General features: G+C 31.2%; 1 protein-coding gene across 1 annotated transcript in view; it reads right to left on the reverse strand.

The window, feature by feature from the left end:
- LOC142320022 (inactive pancreatic lipase-related protein 1-like) overlaps window positions 1–24,663 on the reverse strand; it is a 48,875-nt gene that overhangs the window by 13,945 nt on the left and 10,267 nt on the right. The window contains exons 3-7 of the mRNA XM_075357702.1: window positions 10,544–10,712; window positions 9,488–9,591; window positions 5,018–5,145; window positions 3,351–3,494; window positions 1,138–1,254 (exon numbers count right to left, since the gene is read on the reverse strand). Coding sequence (XP_075213817.1) covers window positions 1,138–1,254; window positions 3,351–3,494; window positions 5,018–5,145; window positions 9,488–9,591; window positions 10,544–10,712 — 662 coding nt within the window. The remainder of the gene's footprint in view (window positions 1–1,137; window positions 1,255–3,350; window positions 3,495–5,017; window positions 5,146–9,487; window positions 9,592–10,543; window positions 10,713–24,663) is intronic.

Below are 24,663 nucleotides of genomic sequence, written 5' to 3' on the forward strand. Positions count from 1 at the left end.
TTGTTATTTTTTTAATTTAATTAGCATAGTGATCAGAATGTTGAATTGTTTGAATTTTCAAAAGATTATACATAATTTTTATATATATAAATCTCTTAAGTCATTATTAGTGAAAATAGACACAAAAAAAAATAGAAAAGTGAATGAAAAAATATAGAAAAACATATAGAATGAATTAAAGCAAATATTATTTAATGAAATGTTATTTCATAACTTATTATATATTTTTTAGAATGATGTAAGTTTTATAAAAGAAGTAATTAAAGCAATGTATGTGGTATTTTTATTGTTTAAAATGTTGACTAAGCTTTTATACAAAAAAGTAGAATTTTAATTTTTACAAACAGATTTAGAACATTTTATTTTTATACAAAACTAGATTCTATAGCATTAGTGACAAAAGCACTTAACACACATGATAAGTGTTTTCATGGTGGAAAAGACAGGAGTTGGTGGTTCTCGTTGGTGGTTCTCAAGAGTAGGATATTTGGTGAACTAGTACATCTTGATTTTTATCAAGAAATAGGGGATAAAAACAACTATTTCTTCAGATAAAGAGAATGGTTTGTACCTTCTACTATAATTTTAAAATATCTATAGCTTAATTTTGAATCAAGGCATTTACAAACATTATAAGTTACATTTACCTGTGCTCAATTATTTAGATAAAATGAGGTGCACCAGTTTGTGAATGTGAATGTTTTAAGTTTTGACATAGTTTGCTGTTTTTTAAAAGAATGTAACTACACATATATTTTTAATCATGTGTTCCATACTTATTAAATGAAAATACAGCCAAAAGCTATGGGAAATATCATTTTCAAACTTTTAAGAAGAAAGTAAATTGCAAAATACATAATGCTTAGGTAGATTCATTTCATCATTATTAATTTATAATATATTTTTAGTGTGTAAGATTTGGAGGTAACATGAAATCATTTAGCTTGAGTTAAAAACTTAGGACTGCATTTAATTATTTATTTTCTTAACTTTAATTTTCACTCTATATTTTTGCAAGTTTGTATTCAGACATTTTTGAATGTACACATATGCTCTACTTTGTTAAAACTTTTCTGATTTAAAACAAATTGTAGTCAGAAAGTGCTCATATCATACTGTGTTGGTGTAATAATATACCTGTAAATGGTGCTGCAAGGATATCCATTAAGTTTGCATATTGTGCAAGATACTTTCTTAAGCTGTCGTAACATCCTGGTTGAAATCCTCCTCCATTTACATAAAAGTCTATGTGACCTACAAACAAATTAATATGTTTATAATTCTGAAAGGATTTTAATTTTGAAATGAGAATTCAAAATGGAACTTGGACATGACATGTGACCTAAAGAAACATCTTTTACAGATCTTAGAATTATAGACCAAGGAAATTTAAGCTTCCTCTGATTTGAAACTAAACTTCAGAAATTCTTTTTAACTTCTCAATCAATGTAAATAAATGTTATTCTCTCATTCACATATCATAGTACTCATTCCTCTACTCAAATTTAATTAGTAAATTCTCAGCCACTTATAACATCTTTTTATTTACATAATTTTCTACACATTTAATAATAAATAATACTTTTAATAATATCAGTTAAAAATAATTGTCTGTGAATAGAATATTCACTTGAATATGCTTTTCATACTTCTGGGGTTAGGTGGGTAGGATATATAAGATTTTTAACTCTCAGATTTTCTAGAATGTAACAGATATAGATTTTTTTTATAAAGAATCCTTCTGTTACTAGGGACTATAACTGCCATAAGCGAATAGTTTACTTAACTACGAAATTGTGCCGAACATTGCTTTACTTATATGATCTAGGATAGGCAGTTTATATTAAACAGTTTGGGACATCACAACTTCATATTCTTAAACACATTCAAGGTGAAACAGTTGATCAACTCCTTTTGCCATTTAATGGCAAAAGGAGTTGAGTCTTTATATCTTTCCCTACTTATGTCTTTATTTATTAAGAACATTTGATCCTAATAATCCACATATTGCTTAACATATAAGTTAACATTGTTTGTATTTTAGAAAGGAATAAATAAATAAAAGCGACATCTATAATTTTTTTTTCTCTTAGGGGAAAAAGTTCTTCAGTTTCAAAAACCTGTGTAATAATGTTTTCCATTCTTGAAATGAATTTATTATATTTTTCTACTTGGTACAAGTTTACAAGATTCTGTTGTATATGATTATAGTTTACTCATATACCAAGTTGTGCCAGTTTTCTCTTTACTTTGCTGCTTTTATGTGGACAATTTATTTATTATATTGAAGAATTTGTGGAGTTAAGAATGTATGTACATTACAAACTTATTTCTGTTACTTTTTATGGGACAATAACATCTTATGAGAACATTCTGTGACTGTTTTGTTTACAAAAGACTAAAAATATACATAATCATTTAAGTTCACATAGCAAATAAAAGGTTTAGAGCACTGTGATATGGTATATTCTGTATTTATACTCAATATTTGTATGTAATATAATGCTTTCTTATTTATTTTTCTGTTTTCATTGCTAACAACTACTCATTGGGTACTCTATGACTACTAAATTGGGTGATTTGTTGCAAATAAAAAATTTATATAATTTATATAATCTCTAAAATTTTATTGCCACTTCAAAACTTAAGTTACTGATATGAAAATACCCAGAAGGTCCTGTTTTTGTACATAAGTTAACAATAATGTTTTTGTACATTTTTTAACCAATAAGGTAATTACGGACTGAAAACTGTATTAAATGGTTATTTAACCAATTCCAATGCTGCTTATGGAAGAGCATTGCTTGAGCCCAAAAATGCTAAAAAATTAATCTGTTTTTTTTTTTTAATAAAAATTCATCCTAAAAAATATATTTTTTGAATAAAGAAGTTAAAAACACAAGGTTTAATTTTTCCTCCAACGAAAAATGAAATTTTCTAAATTTTCTAAATTTCTGAATAAATGAAAAAGTTCATTTTCATGAACTTTATAGATAGAGCTCTAGTCAACATTTCAAGAGATGTTTTAGAGAAAAAATGTTAAAAATTTTTATTTCTGTAATAATTTCATAAAATGTAAAATAACTGAGGAAATGTGTGTAAAATCAATTTTTTGCCAAGGCGGGTGAGAGCTGATATTTAAAAGAAAAATGATCTACATGAAAATTTTTGAAAACTTGTTTGTGCTTTAACTTATTTTCATTTGGTCAAAAGAAACAAAAAACACTTTATTAAGTAAAGAATGTTTTGAAACTAAGAATAACTCAATTACTGTGGATACTGATTAGTTGGTTTAATAATTTACCATGACTAATAATGAAAATATTGCACTTATTACAATTTTTACTGACCTACAGGTTGCATTATTCCTAAGCCAAGATTTGATAAAAATGGTTTGGCATTTGTGTGAATGACATCGACAAATTGAGCATCAGTTGGATCAAGACAAGTACTTGGATGAGCCTTTTCAAAACCAGGTTGAGCTGGATCTAATCCTAAAACACATAATATTTGCATGTCCAAGATTATTTTTAAAAAAATTAATTTTATTTTAAAATTAATGGAGTACTTTAATACACATATATATTTTTTTTATTATTTTACATATATCTCATTATTTTATTGCATCACATTTCTTTTGTTTATATTGTTCACTTAATTATACTACTTTTGCTATTGGCTGTTAAGAGTCTGACAATGTGGGTAAAAGAAAATTTACTAAAAGTAAATACTAAAAGTAAAATATTTTTTAATTAAGATTAAAAAATTGTTTTTAATTACAAATTGTTAATTTTTTAGTGTATGTTATTAAAATTTGGTTTCCCTTATTATAAATAACCTTATTAATAAATTACAGGTAAAAAGTATAGATGAAGAAATATATGGAAAACAATGTAAAATACTAAACTTATCTTGCAATTGCATTTTATTTTATACTGATATATCTTGCTTTTACACAAATAAAAAACCAACCTGGTAGAGTGGGACTCACCAGTTGAAAATCAGTTGCTTTAACAGCTGATTTTTGATGACGAAGATTCTGAGATTTAAGGTAAGTTATTTTTATATGGATTTGAATACCAGAAGAGGATACCAGTGCACTTTGATGGTTGGAGTTCAACCTGAGTGTACAATCTCATTTTCATGTCATACATATTATCTTGTCTCATTGGGCCATGGGGTTGCTTATTGTTCCAAAGTTGAATAGATTGCAACTTACATATGAAGGAATAGAAAATAAAGTTAGAGTTGTGAACTAATTTGAAGTTAAATAGTTTTATTGTTCCAAAGTTGAATAGATTGCAACTTACATATGAAGGAATAGAAAATAAAGTTAAATAGAGTTGTGAACTAATTTGAAGTTAAATAGAGTTGTGAACTAATTTGGGAAGCAGTAAACACTGTAAGTATGGTCAAATTCAGATAATAATTAAAGGAAGAATTATAGTTTTTTCAAGTTTAGTTTTCTGAATTGTGAATTATTATCTGAATATTAAATATTAGATTTATGTTTATGACTAATCAATTCATTGTGCAACTTTGAAGCGTATTGCATGGTAATGTGGAATAGAAAGTTTGGATTACATCATAAATGTGAAGCATGACGAAACTTGAGACATTCCGGATGAAAGATTAAGATGCTGCAACTCACTGTAAAAGTGAGTTGCAGCATCTTAATCTTTTTTAAAAGTTAATAATTTCTACTGCTTTGTAAAGATAGTTTGAAATGCATTTATAAAGAAACTCATAATTAGCTGGAAAAAAAAAACATCATATGTTTGCCACTCAAAATTTTTTATGAAATAAAATTTAATTGTTAATGATAAAGGAAGATCCTCTAAGACAAATATTTTTTAAATAATACTCATGTGTTGGTAAAAATTATGAGACCCTCTGAAGTGAGAGGAATTTTCAAACAACTATCATGTTGAAGTTTTGTAAATTTAGGCAATGGTTCATATAAAAATGTTAATTCTTACAATATTTGCCATATTTAAAAATTTTTTAATTTACATACCTGTTAAACGTGCTATTGAAGTAATATTTGCTGCTGCATAAGACATTACATGTGCTCCTAAACTTTGACCAATCATGTGAATTTTATTTTTTGTTGCCAATTTGTTTTTTAATAAGTAATTAATAATTCTGAAATATCAAAAATTTTATTAACCAGCTTTAGAGAACTTTTTTAATAAATATTCTGATTACTGTATACAAGCACAGAGTTAATATAAGTATACAATATATTTCAGTACATCAAATCTGTATTTCAGAATTGCTTAAATTTGTGACATGGTTGATACACCTAATTTTTATATCAGCTGTTTGAAGTATAATATTTTTCTATGTAAGGAGAAGCAGATTGTATAGATATTAAGAAGTATTAAAATATTTTTTTACTATCTATGAACAACAAACTTCAGTGTTAATAAAAGTAAAACATATAAAAAAAAACATATCAATAAAACACAGACAACCCATGGAACATATCCTGTAAAATAATGTATAATTGCTTCAAACTGCAGTGAAGTGTTTCAGAAATACACTTTTATAGATCTTTCCAAGAAGATAATAGTTAAAAAATATGGGGAGATTATATTATTTATTACTACATTATTTTCTTCAGAATAGTGTTTTGAGTACAATGCAATGAATATAATATTATTTAAATAGCATTTTTTCAAATGTACTTTTGTTGCTGTGTCTTCAGAGTAATGATTAAAAATTGAGAAAATTTTATTTTTCCATACACACAAAACGATGTGTGAAACATTTTCCTGACAGCTATTTTGTTTATATTATTAATTTTGTGCTTCCAGATCAAGATTTGGGAAAACCTATATTTTTCCCAACCAACCGCAGATATTCCTAGATTCAAATGCTGAGGCAATTACGTTTTATATTTAAATTTTTTTTAATGGAGTTTTACATCTAGATGTATTTTATTGTGAAAAAAACCAAAAAATTACATTTTTTAATTATCTAAAAGGCAAAAGTTCTTGTATAAAAAATGGTTTCTGGATTTAGAATAATAAGTAAAAATAAATATTTTTACAAAGTTTCTATCTCTTTCAGTAACACTAACACTAACACTAACACTCTTTTCTTAACACAATCATTTATGTTTACTAAAACAGCAAAAAGAATAGAAAGTGTATTTCCATTGTTTTTAAAACAAATTTTTGGTTTTAAAGAATATTACTGTCAATTTTTAGCTTATAGGTAAAAATTAAATTAAATTAGTTACTGAAGATCAGTAACTAGTTGCAACATACTGTAGTTGTAGCAGTTCACCCAACTGAAATAATATATAGATTTCTTTCTTATACAAGTGAACTAATTGTCTCAAAAGACCTACCTGGCGTATTTAAATTTAACAGTTTTTTTTTGTCTTCAGTCATTTGACTGGTTTGATGCAGCTCTCCAAGATTCCTATCTAGTGCTAGTCGTTTCATTTCAGTATACCCTCTACATCCTATATCCCTAACAATTTGTCTTGCATATTCCAAACGAATTTCACAGTAATTAAAAAAAAAGTGAAGCAATAAACATTATAACATTTGTTATAATAAATACATAACAAATTGTTATGGAGAAAACTTTTACAAATAAATTAAACTTATAAAAATAATTGTTAAAAGTAACTTCACAATGAGCCTCTTTTTAACCTTTTGAAGAAACAAAGAAAAAATGTCTTACCTTTGTAATTACACAGCATCACACTTAATAATTAATTATGTATGTGCCCTAGAGGTAGAAAAATGTAATATTTTATTAATGAATTAGATTGTAGTTAAATGGTTGCTCAGAAAAAAAATTATGTAACTAATATAAGTTAATTTAAGTATATATATTGATATTGGTAGCTTGCAGCATATGTTTAATGATCTTTCAAACACCGTGGAACTCAAGATTCTGGTTTTGTCTGCCTGAAAATTTACTTTCTCAGAATTTTAATTGCTTCATCTCAGAACTAGTCAAAAGTAAAATGCCACATCATTTAGGATTTTGATGCCACCCTCAACTTATTTTGTACTTTTATCTCTTGTTATTGACATTTAAAGAGATGAAATCATTTTTGCTATAATTCTGAATTTGTGTTAATGTGGATTACCACATTTAAAGCTAAGCAGCTATTGACTGACAGATTATGTTCTTTTGTCATTAAGAACCCAATCCACTAGGAAAAAATAGTAGTGGAAGCCTTTATTTTATGATATCATAAACAAATTTTGTGATATGTGAATTATTTTAATATTTGTGATTGTATCATAAGGAACAAGTTAAAAAAAAAACTTATTTTAAGTTTTTTTTAATTTTTTAAAATTTTAAAATTACTCTGTCAAATGAAAATACACTGAAAAATGTTTTTCCTGCATATTTTATGTTGATTTCTGAGGGGGAAAATAATGAAGGGAAGCATTTTGGCATTGTAGAATCTGTATATTTAGTGCACTGGTGCAATAATCGATTACATTCCAGAAATTCATTCATGTTCTCATAGATTTTTGTTTAAAAAAAAATCATTATGTGTAAACATCATTTTGGAGGCAAACAACTCAATGCATAATGCATAAATTATTTTAGGAATTTCACATGTTTTAATTAAGGAAAAGTTTGTTTTTCAAGTAAAGCAAAGCTTTAAAGTAAAGCTTTGAAGAACTCTTTCTAATATGGTTCTTATACATACTGCAACAATGTAGATTTTATAATTACATTATTTTTTTGAATTGTTTAAAATTTCCAATAGATTTCACTGAAACTAAATTTAAACTTCTTTTCATTTTTTTATTGAAGTAATTTGGCTACAACTAACATGCAAACGATTTTAATTTGAGAAAAAAATATTTTTAATCTGGCATAGGATTTATTCATCCAGCTATTTAGTCAAAGAATAATCTTAGTGAAGTTTAGTCAGGTACAATATTTGATAAAAACCTTCTTGACTATTATAGAAATTGTTAAATATATATTATAGAGAAACATAAAAAACCAGGCTGAACTGAGACCTACTTCATTTCATAAGAGATTGAACTGGAAACTATTATTGCAAAATGTATAACAGAACACCTATATGTAGTTTGGCACATAGGCTGCATGTGTAATTGGTTTAGCACAAACTGTCATACTTTTAAAGTGCTTTTATTCACTATAATGATTTTATATTAATCTATTTATTAAGCTATGTATCCATTAAGTACCAAACCTTTTTAAAAATATGTTTCACTACTTCCAAATCTAAAATGGAAGTTAATAATCTAAAACTGAACTAGACACAACTAGCTTCCATTATTTAATGAATGTTTAATTTAAATTTGTAAACAAATACTAATAATTTGTATTTCTAGGGCTCAGATGTTTTTTTTTTTATATTGAATGAAGATTTACTCAAAAATGAAGACTCCTAATGACAGAGGAGAATGTCATAATAATTTTACTAGAGGTAATCAGAAATGTAAATTAACTTAATTTATAGAGCAGTAGTTAAATTACATGAAAATTTTCACAAAATATCTTCTAAACTGGAGTAAAAAAATATTATCCAAAAACTTTCCTTCTCATAAAGTGAAGTCTGTTTTAAAAAAAAAACAGTATTTTAAAAAGTATAAAATTTAAATTTCATAAAAAAAATTATCACTAAACTTGATCAATTCCACTAGTTGATGTCACATTCATCCTTTTGTTTTTGACAACAAAAGGATACTTGAATAAGTATGTATAGACTATAATTAATTTAATGTGAACTGAGAAGATCACTATTTTGTATTTGTAAAATTAAATTACTTTATTATGGAAAATAAAATAATAAAAAGAAATCTTTCTAAAATATTAAACTTGAAAAGATGGACACAAGAGCTTTTTAGGATGATAGATACAGTAATCAAATAATTTGTTAAATTTGTCTTGTGTTTGCTCATTATACATTACATTTTTTTTTTAAACTTTGTCGGTAAGTTTCATTGTTGAAATCTAGGCTTTTATGTGATGTGTGTAAAATTCTTAACCTATGTGTAACATTCCTAATGTTTTTACAGCATCACTAACAATCCCAGTGAAGAAGGCTCTACTAATTAGCTCTGAAATCTGTTGGAGAAAGTTCTAGTATTTCTCGTATTCTGGAAGTTAGTTATAAATTATAAATTACTGATAAAAATCAGTTCAGAATGTGAATATATAATAAACAGAAATAAATTTTTAATACAGCTTCAAATTGTCATAAACTAAATATATAAAATATCCTGTAAATGTTTTGAGTCTACCTATAGGAATTCCTTAGGTGTGTTTTTAAATCATTCCTTAGGTGCATACATTCAATAATTGTAGGTGGCCTGATATGAAAAACAAATGACATAGCTTTACTCAAGAACAGCCATTCTATTCCAGAAATAAGAGAAATCATGAGTTAAAGGGATTAAATTTACATCACTCATTGAATCAAATGTAATCATATGTATCAATCACTGTGCCATAAATTTGGTATTATTACCTGGCTATTTCAGCTCCCACCACTCTTGTATTTGCTGCAACTTGAATATAATTCATTTGCCTACTTCCTTTTGACCAGTCACAGGTAATTACATTAGCATCACTCTGTATAAAAATTAATAATTTACTTTAACATATATGCATACATAAAGTTTAAGTTAAAATTGATTAAAGTTATATAAAGTTATAACTACAAATATTTATAAGTTTAATTGTATTAATTATATAAATACAAACATACACATAGATAAAAAAGTTCATTTCTGACAAAAGGTTACTTATCAGAAATGAACTGATAAGTACCCTTTACAGTTTTAAATACTTCCTTGTTAGTATCAACAATGAGTTACCAACAATTGAATTGACCTGCCTTCATGAATGAACTTCTCTGTATTCCTTCCTTCTTTAATTAAATAATTCCTTATAAAAATATTATACATTTATTTGGTTATGGCTGTTTGATGACTAAGATCCAATAAAGATGTATTTTTCAGATGTACATTCAAAATTTTAGACCAATGTGTAATAGCTGTCTCAAACATCTCTCTGCTGATTAAATAAAGTTAAAAGTACTACTCAGACTATATCGCACTGACAATATTTTATCTGTATATGGTGCAGATATAATTTGAATGGAATAAATGTTCATTCAACAAAAATGATCATTAACTCCATTAACACATAAAACATTCAGTTGTTCAGTTGAGTATTTTTCTGAGATGGAAAATAACCTGAAAAACTCTATTAATCTTGGCATAGCACATTTCATTTGTGCTGTCTAACCATTTATCAGAAAAATAAATAACATTTCTACTTACTGTGCAGCTTTCACGCTAATAATATACTCATGGAGATAAATAATTAGTAATCACTAGAGTCTCACTTTTCCAGATCATGAAATTTTCTAAAAAGTTATACAATCAAAAAAAAACTAGAATAACTTATAGAATAACTAGAAACATTTTTTAAGTAGGTTTATGTGTTATTTTTACTAATTTAAAAACATCTTAATTGTTTTACGTTGTAAAAATTTAGTTGCAATTATTTGTGGCTTTACCTTCATTAGAATAGCTTCCTCTAAATCTCTGATCCAGGAATGATTTCCAGCATCACTATAGAAACCATGAGTCAAAAACACTGTCCAATGATCATCATTGAAATCTGTTGCTTTCAGTGAGATTTTTGGTCTAGATTTAATCAAAGTTCGATTTTTTCCATGATTTTGCCTGTTTCATATAAAATACTTTTATTTGTAATTAGAATTTAAAAAATAGTAGTAACTGAAAAAGAAATGAACTTCTTTAAATACTTCCTGTGGGTTTTACTTTCCGAGGAAATTAAAGTACAATAATCTCTTGATTTATACTTTTTATTTGCTGATATGTGAGCTTGCACAGATAGATAAATTGATATATTTAATCGATTCAGTAATCCCTTCTTAGTGAATTTATATATTTTTTCAATATTTAATAAAAATTCAATATTTAAATCATAAAATGTTTCAATTTGACAAACACACAATTAAATTTTCTAGGGAATCAGGAAAACTGACAATGAATATTTTTTGAATATTTCTATATTTTAGTTGAATAGTTTAAAATAAACAAGCATACAATGATTCTGTTTGATATAAAACATAATTAGATGATATTGCTAGTAGCTGTCATTTGATAATGGTAACAGATAGATAACAAGGAGTTTGATAATAATAATTTAAAATGTACAATTTTGTAATGATAAATTAAACCAAATTGTGTAATAAAATGTTTTTAAAAACTTACTTTAAAGTGTTTTCCAAAATGTTTTGTGACTGTTATCAGTAAATTTGTGCTGCTGTTTTCACACTGGTTAAAGATGACTGAAATATGCTTTTAAAAATATTTTTTGGTTTAGTTTGTCATTGCAGAAATTAATTTTTTTAATTAACATTATTGCCAACTGATATGGACACGAGCATAGAAAATTTGATAACAATATTTTCTATTTGTTTTTAGATATATACGAGGTGTGATCAAAAAACACGGTGAATGAATTTTTATAGCGGCAACTACCGACGCTACATCCATATGCTGTAATTTGTCCAATAGCGTGATCAACTGAGACAGGCAGGGTCAAGTTGTAACACGTTCGAACTTGCCAGTCAGCTGCCAGAGCCGCTAGAGTGAGGTTGTGTTTATCGAGTCTGTCACGCAACATGGATTTTGAACAACGCATTAACAAGTTTTGTTTTAAGTTGCAAAAGAGTGCCAAAGAAGCTCACGAAATGTTAGAATCGGTGTACGGCGATAATGTGGTAACTTTGAAGACTATGTACAAGTGGTATGGCCGATTTAAAAACGGAAATGAGTCTGTTGAAGACGAGCAGCGTACGGGACGTCCAGTAACCTCAACAGTTGAAAATGTGGAAACAATAGTTCGTTCAAACAGCCGGATGACTATTCGAGAGCTATCTGAAGACCTTAAAATTTCGTACGGATCCGTTCAAAGCATTTTAACTTAACGACGTACGAAGAAAGCGAAAAATGGACCAATGGCTTCCTTCTTCACCACGACAACGCGCCGTGTCACACCTTGCTTCTCACTCGCGAGTTTTTGGCCGAAAAAAGTGTTCCTTTCTGTCCACATCCGCCATACTCACCGGATTTAGCACCATGCGACTTTTGGCTCTTCCCAAAAATTAAAACTGTGCTTAAAGGAAAACGTTTTGACACCATTGTTGACATTGTGAGGGCCACGACCGAGCAGCTGAAAGCCCTTCCGAAAGACGCCTTCCAGAAATGCCTCCAGTCATAGAGTCAACGTTGGGATAAGTGCATTGCTAGCCAAGGACAGTACTTTGAAGGAGATTAAATCGAATTCTATGTAACCTTATTACATTTTTTAATAAAAAATTATTCACCGTATTTTTTGATCACACCTCGTATATAAAAACAAAACAAAAAAAAAACAATTTGTGGGGCCCTTGGAAATAACATGATTTTGCTTTATTTTTGTCTATTAAACAAATTATTTAAGAATATCAATTTTTTAAACACACCAAGTGTAATAACTTTATTAAATATCACATTTTTAAAACTTCAGCAAAATGCTCAGTCACATTTGTGGCTAACTTTAGTTACTGGTCTGCTGTACTCACCCTGTTATCTTTTGAGTTTTTCAAATGTGTTATTTGAGTAGACAAACATAATTTAGAAAGTGATTGCTAAGTATGCAAGATTCCTTGTGTAAATATGTAGTGTCAAGGTTGTTGTTTATACTATTGGATTTATTATTTGCACCTTTGAGTGACTAGTGACTTGCACAATGTAGACTGTGGATCTACAGAAGGTTTTAAGTAGTCTTTATTTGTAGCTATGTTGGCCACAGAGCCGTTGTTTACTGGGAACAGTTCATTTTATATATTCCAGATACTCAGTTTACGCACCTGGTTGGCCTTTTCTTTCTTTTCCTGTTTAGCATCCGGTAACTACCGTTCAGATAATACTTCAGAGGATGAATGAGGATAGAATGCAGTAAAACTTATTGCATCAAGGCTAAGAGTAGGATGGGTGTGTTGCCGGACATACATCCGGACAGAAATCGAGAGGTGTTACCGCTGCTGGGGTACCGGGCATAGTAGAAGAGAATGTCGAGGTCCAGACCGCTCGGACCTATGCTTTAACTGTGGGAAACCTGGCCATGAAATCAGAGACTGTAAGGAGGCAACACGATGCCTGGAATGTAATAGTACGTTGCACAGGACTGGCAGTACGAGTTGTGATAAAAGTCATGAATAGAGTGATCCTAATTAATAATAATAGAAGTCGCTTGTCTTGTGATCTGTCTGAGGAGATTGCAACAAGGTACGATGCCGATTTCTTGGTGGCCACGGAACCAAATGTGTACTTGGCGGCCAGGGGACATTGGGTGACTGACAGGAATGGGGATGTGGCCATCAGAAGGATTGCTGGCAATGTGGACTACAACCTGTATCATAGGGATGATGGTATGGTAGCCGTAGAGTTAAGCAATATAATAATAATAGGAATTTACATTAGTCCTAATTGTACTACGGAAGCCTTTAAAAATAGACTTTTTGACTTACAGCAAGTCATGACGCGCTCCTGTAAGAGAACGCTTGTCCTAGGCGATTTCAATTGTAAGACAGCGCTAGCTGGTGCGGCCTACACGAATATTAGAGGAAGAATACTAGAGGAACTGCTTGAGGCTAATGGCGCGAATTGTGTTAACGACGGGACCGCCACTTATAGCGCAAGAGGACATAATTCGATAATTGATTTGGTTATAATCGACAGTAGGATCCGTACTGACTCAATCGACTTTGAGGTCCTTAACGAAGAAACTGCTAGTGACCATAGGGCCATTTTAGTCACCCTTAGAGAGTACCCACCAGGAAGAAGACAGTTAAACATCTTCAGTAGAATGACAGAACAACAGATTCACCGCGTTACCAACAACGCAGCAAACAGAATCAAAAATTGTCCACAAATAACTCCTGAGGCGTTCCAGGATATAATTAAAGAGGAGATAGCTAAAATACCGCCGAGTAACAATAAATATCACCCGGTTTATTGGTGGTCTGCAGAGATAGAAGAGCAGAGAAGAATCATGCAACGATACAAAAGAGCAGCTCAGAGATTACGCGCTAGAAATAGAACGGAAGAAGAAGGTCGTCTTGCGATAGAGCAATACAGACAAGCTAGGAAAATACTCAACTTCCTTATCAAACAAGCTAAAAAAAAGAAATGGCTGGAGTTGTGTGAAGAGCTTAACGAAGATCCCTGGGGAAAGGCATTTAGGATAGTGACCAAACGCCTGGGAAGATACGTGCCGACATTGAGTGCTGAAATGTCGACACGACAGGTTAAATTGCTATTTCCCAGAATAGAAGATCTCAATAGAGAGGTAATTGAGTGTCAGGCTGGCAGGTTCACTCAAAAGGAGGTTTTGGAAGCCATCATGAAATTAAAAAAAAAATTAAAAATAAATAAGTCCAGGACCGGATGGCATACCTGCCGCCATCATTAAAGACCTTGCCAGGATCATACCCTGGGAATTAGTGGATGTTGCAAGTTATGGCTTACAAAACCGTAACTTCCCCAATAGTTGGAAAGAAGCCAGAACTGTTTTCATTCCTAAAATAGGACCAAATCAAGAACAAGTAGGATACAGACCAATCACACTAATAAATAACATGGGTAAGGTAGTCGAAAGATTACTAGAAACCCGACTCAGAGAAGAAATCGAGGAAAAAGGTTGTTTACATGAGGAGCAATATGGTTTTAGAAAAGGCCGATCTACGATAAACGCGATCGACAAAGTTAAGACCTGGGCATTAAATAGTAGAAACGGCACGTGGAGAACTAGGAAAATCCCACTTATTATAATGTTGGATATAAAAAATGCTTTTGGATCTGTTCCTTGGAGAGCCATTATCGCAGCATTATAAGCCATGAATATAAGTGATTATCTAGTCAACCAGATTAATCAATACCTTTATCATAGATTCATTGAGGTTAAAACGTTAGGAGGAAAATCCACATTTGAGATATTTGGAGGAGTTCCACAAGGATCAGTCCTTGGGCCTATACTGTGGAATATTTTTTATGACAAAATTTTTAGATTAGATTATCCCGAGGGGGTTTTTGTTGTTGGATATGCTGATGACATTGCTATCCTAGTAGAAGACAGAGAAGTTAATAACCTAGAGGATAAAGCAAAGCGTTACGAATAATTGATGAATGGCTGGTAGGAAGCATGCTACAGATATCCCCTAACAAATCCTGTTGTTTGGTGTTTTCAGGTAGAAGACCTATTAGAAACCTCAATATAAACATTAGAGGAGAGAGAATTAAGGAGGTCAAAGAAGCAAAGTATTTAGGGGTTCTTTTGGATAAAAGCCTAAGATTTAGCAAACACGTAGAGATGATTTGTAACAAGGTCACCCCTTTGATTAAGGCATTGAGGACTCTTTTCCAGAACCATGGTACACCGAAAATGGTAATAAGGAGACTGATAACTGCGGCTACCACGTCAGCAATTTTATATGCGGCCCCGATGTGGGGAGATACAATGAATATTCAGAGAAACAAAACAAAATTAAAAAGAGTACACAGGCTTGCTTTACTGCTTGTAGCCGCGGGATACAGAACAGTGAAATACGACGCGTTGTGTATACTAACGAAGGTTCTACCCATTGATTTACAAATTAAACGAAGAACATTTAGATATAGGGGTATGTCCAAAGATGAGATTGAACGGCTAATTGATCAAGAGTGGCAGGATACATGGACACACTCTAGAGTTGGGGATTGGACCAGGCGACTAATCCCCAACATAAATATGTGGACTAGTAATAGAATAGGTAATGTAGATTTTTATACGACACAACTATTGACGGGGCATGGCTCGTTCGGCCATTATCTGTTTAGAATTGGAAAAAGACCTACCCCACAATGTGTGTACTGCCCAGAGACTGATGATGCGGAACACACTGTGTTTGTATGCCCAAGATGGGCTCCAAATAGAAGAGAAATTTCGGACAACGGACTTACACCTGAAAACCTCTTAAATTGGATGGTCTATAGTGACGATAACTGGGATTGGTTCCGTAGGTTTGCCGGGGAAATCTTACGCACCAAGGAAGAAGAGGACAGAAGAAGGGGTTTGTGAAATTAGGGTAGGGAGGACAGTCCCTCCGTGGAGGGCCCGTACGCCGTGGTGTGCGGGTTCCTGAGAAGGGAGGGAACTCCTGGGGAGTGTGGGACAAATAAAAGGCCGAGTCCCGGTTGGCGGTGCCGCTCCTGCGGGTGCCTCGGCGCTTAGTGGGGGCGGTACCGCTGATTAGAGGCAAAGGCATAATGACCGAGACCCGGTTCCCTGCTGAGAGGATGGGAGGTGGCGTAGCCATACCCCGTCTCCGAGGCGGGGGATTAGAGGCAGGCGAATAAAATAAAATTAAAGATCCGAGACCGGGGGAGCTAACCTGCCGTGCCGGGTGTACAACCGGTGGGCGGGGGACACTCCCTTAGAGTAAAAGGACACTCTCCCCGACTGAGTATACTTAAATGGATATCCGGTCGGGGAGAGTAGGGGGGGGGGAAAGGATGAATGAGGATGATATGTATGAGTGTAAATGAAGTGTAGTCTTGTACAGTCTCAGTTTGACCATTTCTGAGATTTAGTTTGACCATTTCTGTGTGGTTAGTTAATTGAAGCCCAACCACCAAAGAACACCGGTATCCACGATCGAATATTCAAGTCCGTGTAAAAATAACTGGCTTTAGTAGTACTTGAACGCTGGAACTCTCGATTTCCAAATCAGCTGATTTGGGAAGACGCGCTCACCACTAGACCAACCCTGGTCTAGTGCACCTGGTTGGTCTAGTGGTGAACTTGTCATCACAAATAAGCTGATTTCGAAGTCAAGAGCTCTAAGGTTCAAATCTTAGTTAAGTTAATTACTTTTATACGGATTTGAATACTAGATCATGGATACTGGTGTTCATTGATGGTTGGGTTTCAATTAACTACACTTCTCAAGAACGGTTGACTTGGGATTGTACAAGACCACACCTCATTTACATTCATATACATCATCCTCATTCATCCTCTGAAGTAATACCTTACGTTGGTTCCAGAGGCTAAACAGAAAAATAAAAAGATGCATTGTGTTTGTGTTCTGCTTTTGTTCTGAAGGACTTGTGTCCAGATTTTTAAAATGTATGAATCTTTTCTGAGTTTTTTAAAAATGTATTTTAATGTGATTTATTTTCTGTTTTGTTACTTTGTTTTTATTTATTGTATTTATCTTATGTTTTTGAGTTATAGTAAATTGTGTATGCTAGGAAATTTAGAGTTCTTTTACTTGATCTACAGAAGAGATGGTGTGTTGAGTAATCTGATAATTTAGTAGTAGCAGTTAATTTGTAGGAGTATGGTTTGAGCTGTTGTAAATCAGAGTGTCTGTCATGGTTGGTTGTTAGTACATTTTAAGTATCATTTGATTTTTTGGGTGCTTTTAATGGTGGTGTTGTATCTGTAATTTATCATTTCAAAATATTTTGATTTTTAATTCTTTTATCCACTTCAGTAAATTATATTTTTCCCAAAACAGATTAACAGCTATAACATGGTCAATAAATTTCATAAATTAACCATTTTATTAAACAACTTAAACTGATCAAATTTATGCTTTCTTAAAAAATAAAATTAACGATGTAATCCTTTCTTTTGTATTCAAATAATGTCAAGGTTGTTTATGTTACTGGATTTTTTACTTGACTAGCAAACGTTGACTATGTTTTTTTAATCAAAAATAAAATTACTAAATCCCTTATCTATTTTAAATGATTCATAATGAGACCATTAAAAGACAGCATAACATTATCAAATAATTTAATTTTCAATGTAAATACATTTTCAACATCTATTTCATAGTAAATATACGTTTATTAATGAACTACCATTCCCGTCGCGTATTCCCTTGCGCTTCTGTTGAAATTAATTCTGAGCAACAATTGGTCAGTACAGGACCCGTTAATTGGTTTCTTAGATTTCCCATAGCAGCTTCGCTTGCGAATACGTCATCAGAATTAAACACATTAATTACCATCACATTGTTAGCAATTCTCATAAAGATTGATTCAATAGCAGTAGCGTGAAACGGCCAAAATGTAAAATACCGTTTATGTTTTTATACTCGTTAAAATATTAAAATTAGAAAAACTCGAAAATGGTTTTTAGATATTATGTGAAGAGTATTTGTAAGCCCAAATCAAATCAAGGTAATATCTCGTTAGTGCAATAGAAAATGGGGAAAGTTTGCATTCATTGGCTGAATTTTTTTACCTTTCTTCACCACTTTGAAGATCGAATTTAAAAAAATTTAGAAATCTGTTTTTAGATATTCACATGAAGAATACACACACCTACAATCAATCAATCATCTTCGTTTGTTACCGAGAAATTAAAAAAAATAGTAAATTTCACTGTTGATACATTTTAGCTCTTAAATTTGGAATTAAAAAAAGTCCTTTCTTAGCCTGCACTTACAACGTAAGAAGAACGTGAATACAAATTTTAATCAGTTTACCTTAAGTAATTTTTTCTGGGCGTTGATTATGAATCAGACACATATTTTATATATATTAAGTATAGTATATATATATACACTGGCAAACCCATCACGACTTCACCCACGCTATGCGGTTACTTCTGTTTCCCTTCGCGGTCAGGGCTCGTTTCACTCGTCCTTCCCGTCTAGCCAAGGGGCTCTACCACCTGGCTTCACTAAACTCATGCTTGTGAGAATAATAATAAATAAAAATTAAAACCTGTTCAATTTATAAAAACTATCAGTGTATTGTAATTTCTTCACAGTAACAATTTGATCATAGGCCTTAATTTTGAGTGATCTAAGAATGTGGGTTTCAAAACAGTTGGCTCCAACCCTTAAAAATATTAGTTATAATTGGTTACCCCCTACTTCATATGGGTAAAAATTCATATGGGGAAAATTTTTCCCGGTTCTTAAGGCTACCCGACAAACACCACTATGAGGTGACCATACTTCGTTTCTCATTTTGACGTGAAACGTCTTTAAAATAACACTGAAACATACGGGTACCAGAACAGAAATTTTTAGCATAACGAAAAGGTCAATATCTCCCTAACTATTAAGTTCTTAATAAATTCCTAATATTAATCTCAGAGACGTAAATGCGATGTCATTTTATAACTTACATGGTCAACTCGGTAATACGACTTTGAGTATGCGTCACAGGCAAGCGGGGAGTAGCACAGCGCAGTCAGCCAAAACTGGCGCTCTCGCTCATTTCCATACAGTGGAGCTCACAACTTAGACGTGATAGCGTGGTGATTCGTCTGTTTGTGTTTAGAGTTTGTCGAGATAGATCGATTTAAGTGTTAATAAGTGTATTTTAGACAATATTTATGTGTACAAAATTAAAGTAAACAAGTAAAAAATTCAATATGTCATTTTTCCGGCGCATATCGGCGCGCTCAATCAACGACGCCGACGGCGCAAGCACCTCTACCGATGCTTATTATGCCTTATGTATCTTACTTCTCATACCACAGACCAATGTTGAACAAAATTTTCGTCGAATATTAGTCGAAATAAATATCTTGTACCATTTAGTGTCTGTTTTATGTTAAAATTAAATCTAATACGCAGTCAGTGTCTCGTTTTTATTTCAATTCAATACACTAAAAGTACTCGCTGACACACAGACCGACCAGTTTATCTGTAGAGTTAGCCAAATGAAGGAACTAAAATTTTCCATTGGTGACTTTAACTTTTGTTTAAAAAAAATACGATGGTGGCTCTCCCATTTAACTCTACAGATTAGTTGATCGGTCTGTAGCTCGGAGGAACTTCATCCAAAGTCTGTAACGTTTCACGTTAAACCAACGGCCGTGCGCCCCGACACACCCCACCCGATTTTTTTTTAAATTTTCTAATTACTGTTATTTCAAGTTTTTTTTTTAGTCAAGTAACCGGAGGCAGTGAAGCCTTTCGCGTCGCAAATACAGTAACAGTGGCCGTGTTGGTTGAGCCGCCGCGTCGTATACCATCGCATCCATTAAAAAATCTAAATTTTAGTGGTTTTTAGATATTTATCTGAAGAATATTCACAAGCCCAAATCTAGTGAATATTTCGTTTCATATAGTCGAAAATGGGGAAAATTTGCAACCACTATACAAATCTTTATTGTATTTCTTCCCCATTCAAGGTCGAATTTCGAAAAATCTAGAAAATTGTCTTTAGATATTCACATGAAGATTACACACCCCAAAAATCAAATTTATATTTTCGTCTGTTACCGAGAAATTTAAATACTCGTAAATAGCCGAATTTAAAATAAAATCAAAATCCATTTTAATCCTTTAAACTCGGAATTTCAAAAAATCCTTACATAGTGTGCACTTACACCATAAGAACATATATACAATTTATCAATTTTTTCATCAATTTATCTTTTTCTTTAAATCTATTTTCATACCTATAAACTTCTCACAAGACCAAAATTTTCAGTCACATTCAACAAAAACAAATTCCCCATGACAAACTTACTATGTTTGGCATTAAGTGTTTCAGGAATTTAATCCAGTCTGAAAATTAATATATTAATTAGTTATAAGAAAAATGTAAAACTGAAAAAAGGGGAAATTCATAGGGTACAAACAGTATCTTACTTAAAATTGAATCAAAGATGTAATTGCTTGACCTCTGGTACATAATTATGGATTTGAGTAACATATAATTGGTATAATTTTTCTACTGGAATTGAGTAAAAGGTGTGTGTAAAAGTTGCTGTGGAGCTGGATGTAATTGAAATCTATCTGAGCTAATAATTTTTTAATGAATCAGTGAAGAAAATCTTCTCTGTAATAAATTTTTACCCTTACTATTGTGAAGTTGCATTATCACTATGGCCAAAGACCTTTTAGGATTCTCATAAGGCCCTTGGTAAAGGGGATGTAAAAAATTTAAAATGTCTTTAATTAACCATTAAGTATTAAAATTGATTAATTAAACAATAATCAAACAAATGAAATAATTAAGCAACTATTTCTAACTTGACCTTCCATAGTTATATTTACATCATGAATATTTTTAACATAATCTTATTTCTAATATAATAATGTTCCACCTAAATCTTTATGTAAAGAAAAATTAGATATGTTGTACATAACATTTAACAAATCTGAATCCAAAATTTGAATAACGTTCTTTCCATCCCTTAACAAAAAGTTAAATATGCAAACATACAGTTTTATTTTTGCATGCTGTAGATATGTGGACTGAATGAGCAATAGATTTATGTATTTAGTGGAGGAATATGCAACTTTCTCGTATGGTTATGAAATGATCAGAAGAGTATAAAGTTTGAGAAATACTGCTTTTAAGATGCTGTGCAATGCAAAGGTGAAGTCATAGTTAAAATGTTTTTTTAGTTTATGCTACATTGATTTGTTTTGTATTTACTGTATGCTTGTTTTAGTACTGTGACAAAAAAAAGTAGTTTATAATGTTAATAAACAAAAGACCTTGTACTAAGATAAAATTGTGTTTCTATGAATTCTGGTGGCTGAGGTAGGTAGTTGATTGGCCGTTCTCGAGTAACCCATGGAAAATCAAGACTAAAGCAACCTAAATCACCATAGCATACTGTTTTTTCCATTACTTGACGATTTAAGAAATATTTTTCAGCTGATTCCACCCATGTGAAATTATAGTTCATTGTATCTGTAACAAAGATTTGATAGTCGTTAGGTTTTTCAGGTGCAATTTTAGAAAATACGACATATCTACTTAGATAAGCATGACAAAATAATTTTTAACTATGTGAAATAATAAATTATATATATATACTCTAAATATGCAACAAGACGAATTATTATACTGAAAAGATATTTGAGTGCCTATTTCTAAGTATTAAGAAAATAAGTAATGAATACTTCATTAAACTTATAGTTTAAACTTTATCTAATTTCATAAATGGAGCTATTCTGGAAAATGTAATTTTACTTCATTTAGTAGTTTTTCATAAATTACAGTACCTAAAGTCTAATTTGTATTTATATTTAATTTTAATTTATATATCTTTTTATAATGAATTTGATGTCACCTGAAGAAAAGGTATCAGATGAATCAGTGGAATTTAGAGAAGCTTGAGGAAGAGGAGGTAAACAAGATTTTTGAGGAGGACATTGCAAGAGGTCTGAGTAAAAAAGATAAGGTAGAAAATGTAGAAGAAGAATGGGAGAATGTTAAAAAGGAAATTCTTAAATCAGCAGAAGCAAACTTAGGCAGAACAAAGAGAACTGGTGGAAAACCTTGGATATCAGAGGATATATTGCAGCTGATGGATGAACATAAAAAATATAAGAATGCTAGTGGTGAAGAAAGTAAAAGGAACTATCGACAATTAAGAAATACTATAAACAGGAAGTGCAAACTAGCGAAAGAAGAGTGAATTAAAGAAAAGAGTTCAGAAGTGGAAAAAGAAATGATCATTGGTAAAATATATGGAGCATACAGGAAAGTTAAGGAAAATTTTGTTGTACATAAATTAAAATTGAATAATGTGTTAAACAAATATGGTACACCGATTTATAATACAAAAGGAAAGGTTGATAGTTGGGTGGAATATATTGAACAGTTATACAGAGGAAATTAATTAGAAAATGGTGTTATAGAGGAAGAAGAGGAAGTCAAAGACGATGAAAGGGGAGAAACAATACTGAGATCTGAATTTAAGAGAGCATTAAAAGATCTGAATGGCAGAAAGGCTCCTCCTGGAATAGACGGAATACCTGCAGAATTACTGCACAGTGCAGGTGAGGAAGCAATAGATAAATTATACAAACTGGTATGAATATTTATGAAAAAGGGGAAGTTCCATCAGGCTTCAAATAGAGTATTATATACATGATACCAAAGAAAGCAGGAGCGGATAAATGTGAAGAATACCGAACAATTAGCTTAACTAGTCATGCATCAAAAATCTTAACTAGAATTTTATACAGAAGAATTGAGAGGAGAGTCAAAGAAGTGTTAGGAGAAGACCAATTTGGTTTCAGGAAAAGTATAGGGACAAGGGGAGCAATTTTAGCGCTCAGATTAATAGTAGAAGGAAGATTAAAGAAAACCAAATCAACATACTTGGAATTTTAGACCTAGAAAAGGCATTCGATAACATAGACTGAAATAAAATGTTCAACATTTAAAAAAATTAGGATTCAAGTACAGAGATAGAACAACAATTGCATTTACATTTACATTTTCAGGAACCAATCAGCAGCAGTAATAATTGAAGAACATAAGAAAGAAGCTGTAATAAAAAAGAGAGTTTGACAAGGATGTTCCCTATCCCCGTTACATTTTATTCTGTACATAGAACTAGTAGTTAATGATGTTAATGAACAATTTAGATCTGGAGTAACAGTAGAAGGTGAAAAGATAAAGATGCTACGATTTGTGCTGATGATGTAGTAATTCTAGGTGAGAGTAAAGAAGATTTAGAAGAAACAATGAACGGGATGGATGAAGTCCTACGCAAGAACTACTGCATCAAAATAAAGAAACAAAACGAAAGTAATGAACTGTAGTAGAAATAATGTAGTTGAACCACTGAATATAAAAATAGAAAGAGAAAAGATTACGGAGGTAAAAGAATTTTGTTATTTGGGAAGTAGAATTACTAAAGATGGACAAAGCAGGAGCGATTTAAAATGTCGAATAGCACAGGAGAAGTATGATTTGTTTACATCAAAAATGAATTTTAACGTCAGGAAAAGATTTTTGAAAGTATATGTCGGCTTTATATAGCAGCTTTATATAGAAGTGAAACTTGGATGATTGAAGTACCTGAGAAGAAAAGATTAGAAGCTTTTGAAATGTGGTGCTATAGGAGAATATTAAACATCAGATGGGTAGATAAAATGACAAATGAAGAGGTGTTGCGGAAAATTGATGAAGAAAGAAGCATTTGGAAAAATATAGTTAAAAGAAGAGGCAGACTTATAGCTCACATATTAAGGCATCTTGGATTAGTCCTTTTAATACTGGAGGGACAGGTTGAAGGAAAAAATTGTGCAGGCAGACAACGTTTGGAATACGTAAAACAAATTGTTAGGGATGTAGGATGTAGGGGGTATACTGAAATGAAACAACTAGCACTAGATAGGAAATCTTGGAGAGCTGCATCAAACCAGTCAAATGACTGAAGACAAAAAAAAAATACCTTAAAAAAGATATTTATGGAATCCTAAATCCTTTTATGAAAAGGAGCTGGTTTTACTTAATATAATTAATGAAATAAATTTTCAAACCAAAAATTTGAACAAGAATATATTTTTTCTTGTTTGCACTTACAGTACTTCTATTTTTTCTCACTTTCTTACTTACCATTCATCAAGTGAAGGCAAAGTTAATTTTGTTGAGTTTGAAATTTCTATTATTTCAGTTAACAATATGAAAAATATTGTAGATTTATGAGTAAAAAGAAAGTTGCTCATTAAAAAGAGAAAAAAAAATTAAAATAGCAATTATTTAACAATCAACTTGATAAAACACAGTTCACTGGTATTCACAAAATTGTAGACAAGGTTCCTTTGGGCAGTTCACTTCTCATTAAATAAACATT

The sequence above is a fragment of the Lycorma delicatula genome, chromosome 2, assembly GCF_047948215.1.
Source record: "Lycorma delicatula isolate Av1 chromosome 2, ASM4794821v1, whole genome shotgun sequence".
NCBI classification, from domain to species: domain Eukaryota; kingdom Metazoa; phylum Arthropoda; class Insecta; order Hemiptera; family Fulgoridae; genus Lycorma; species Lycorma delicatula.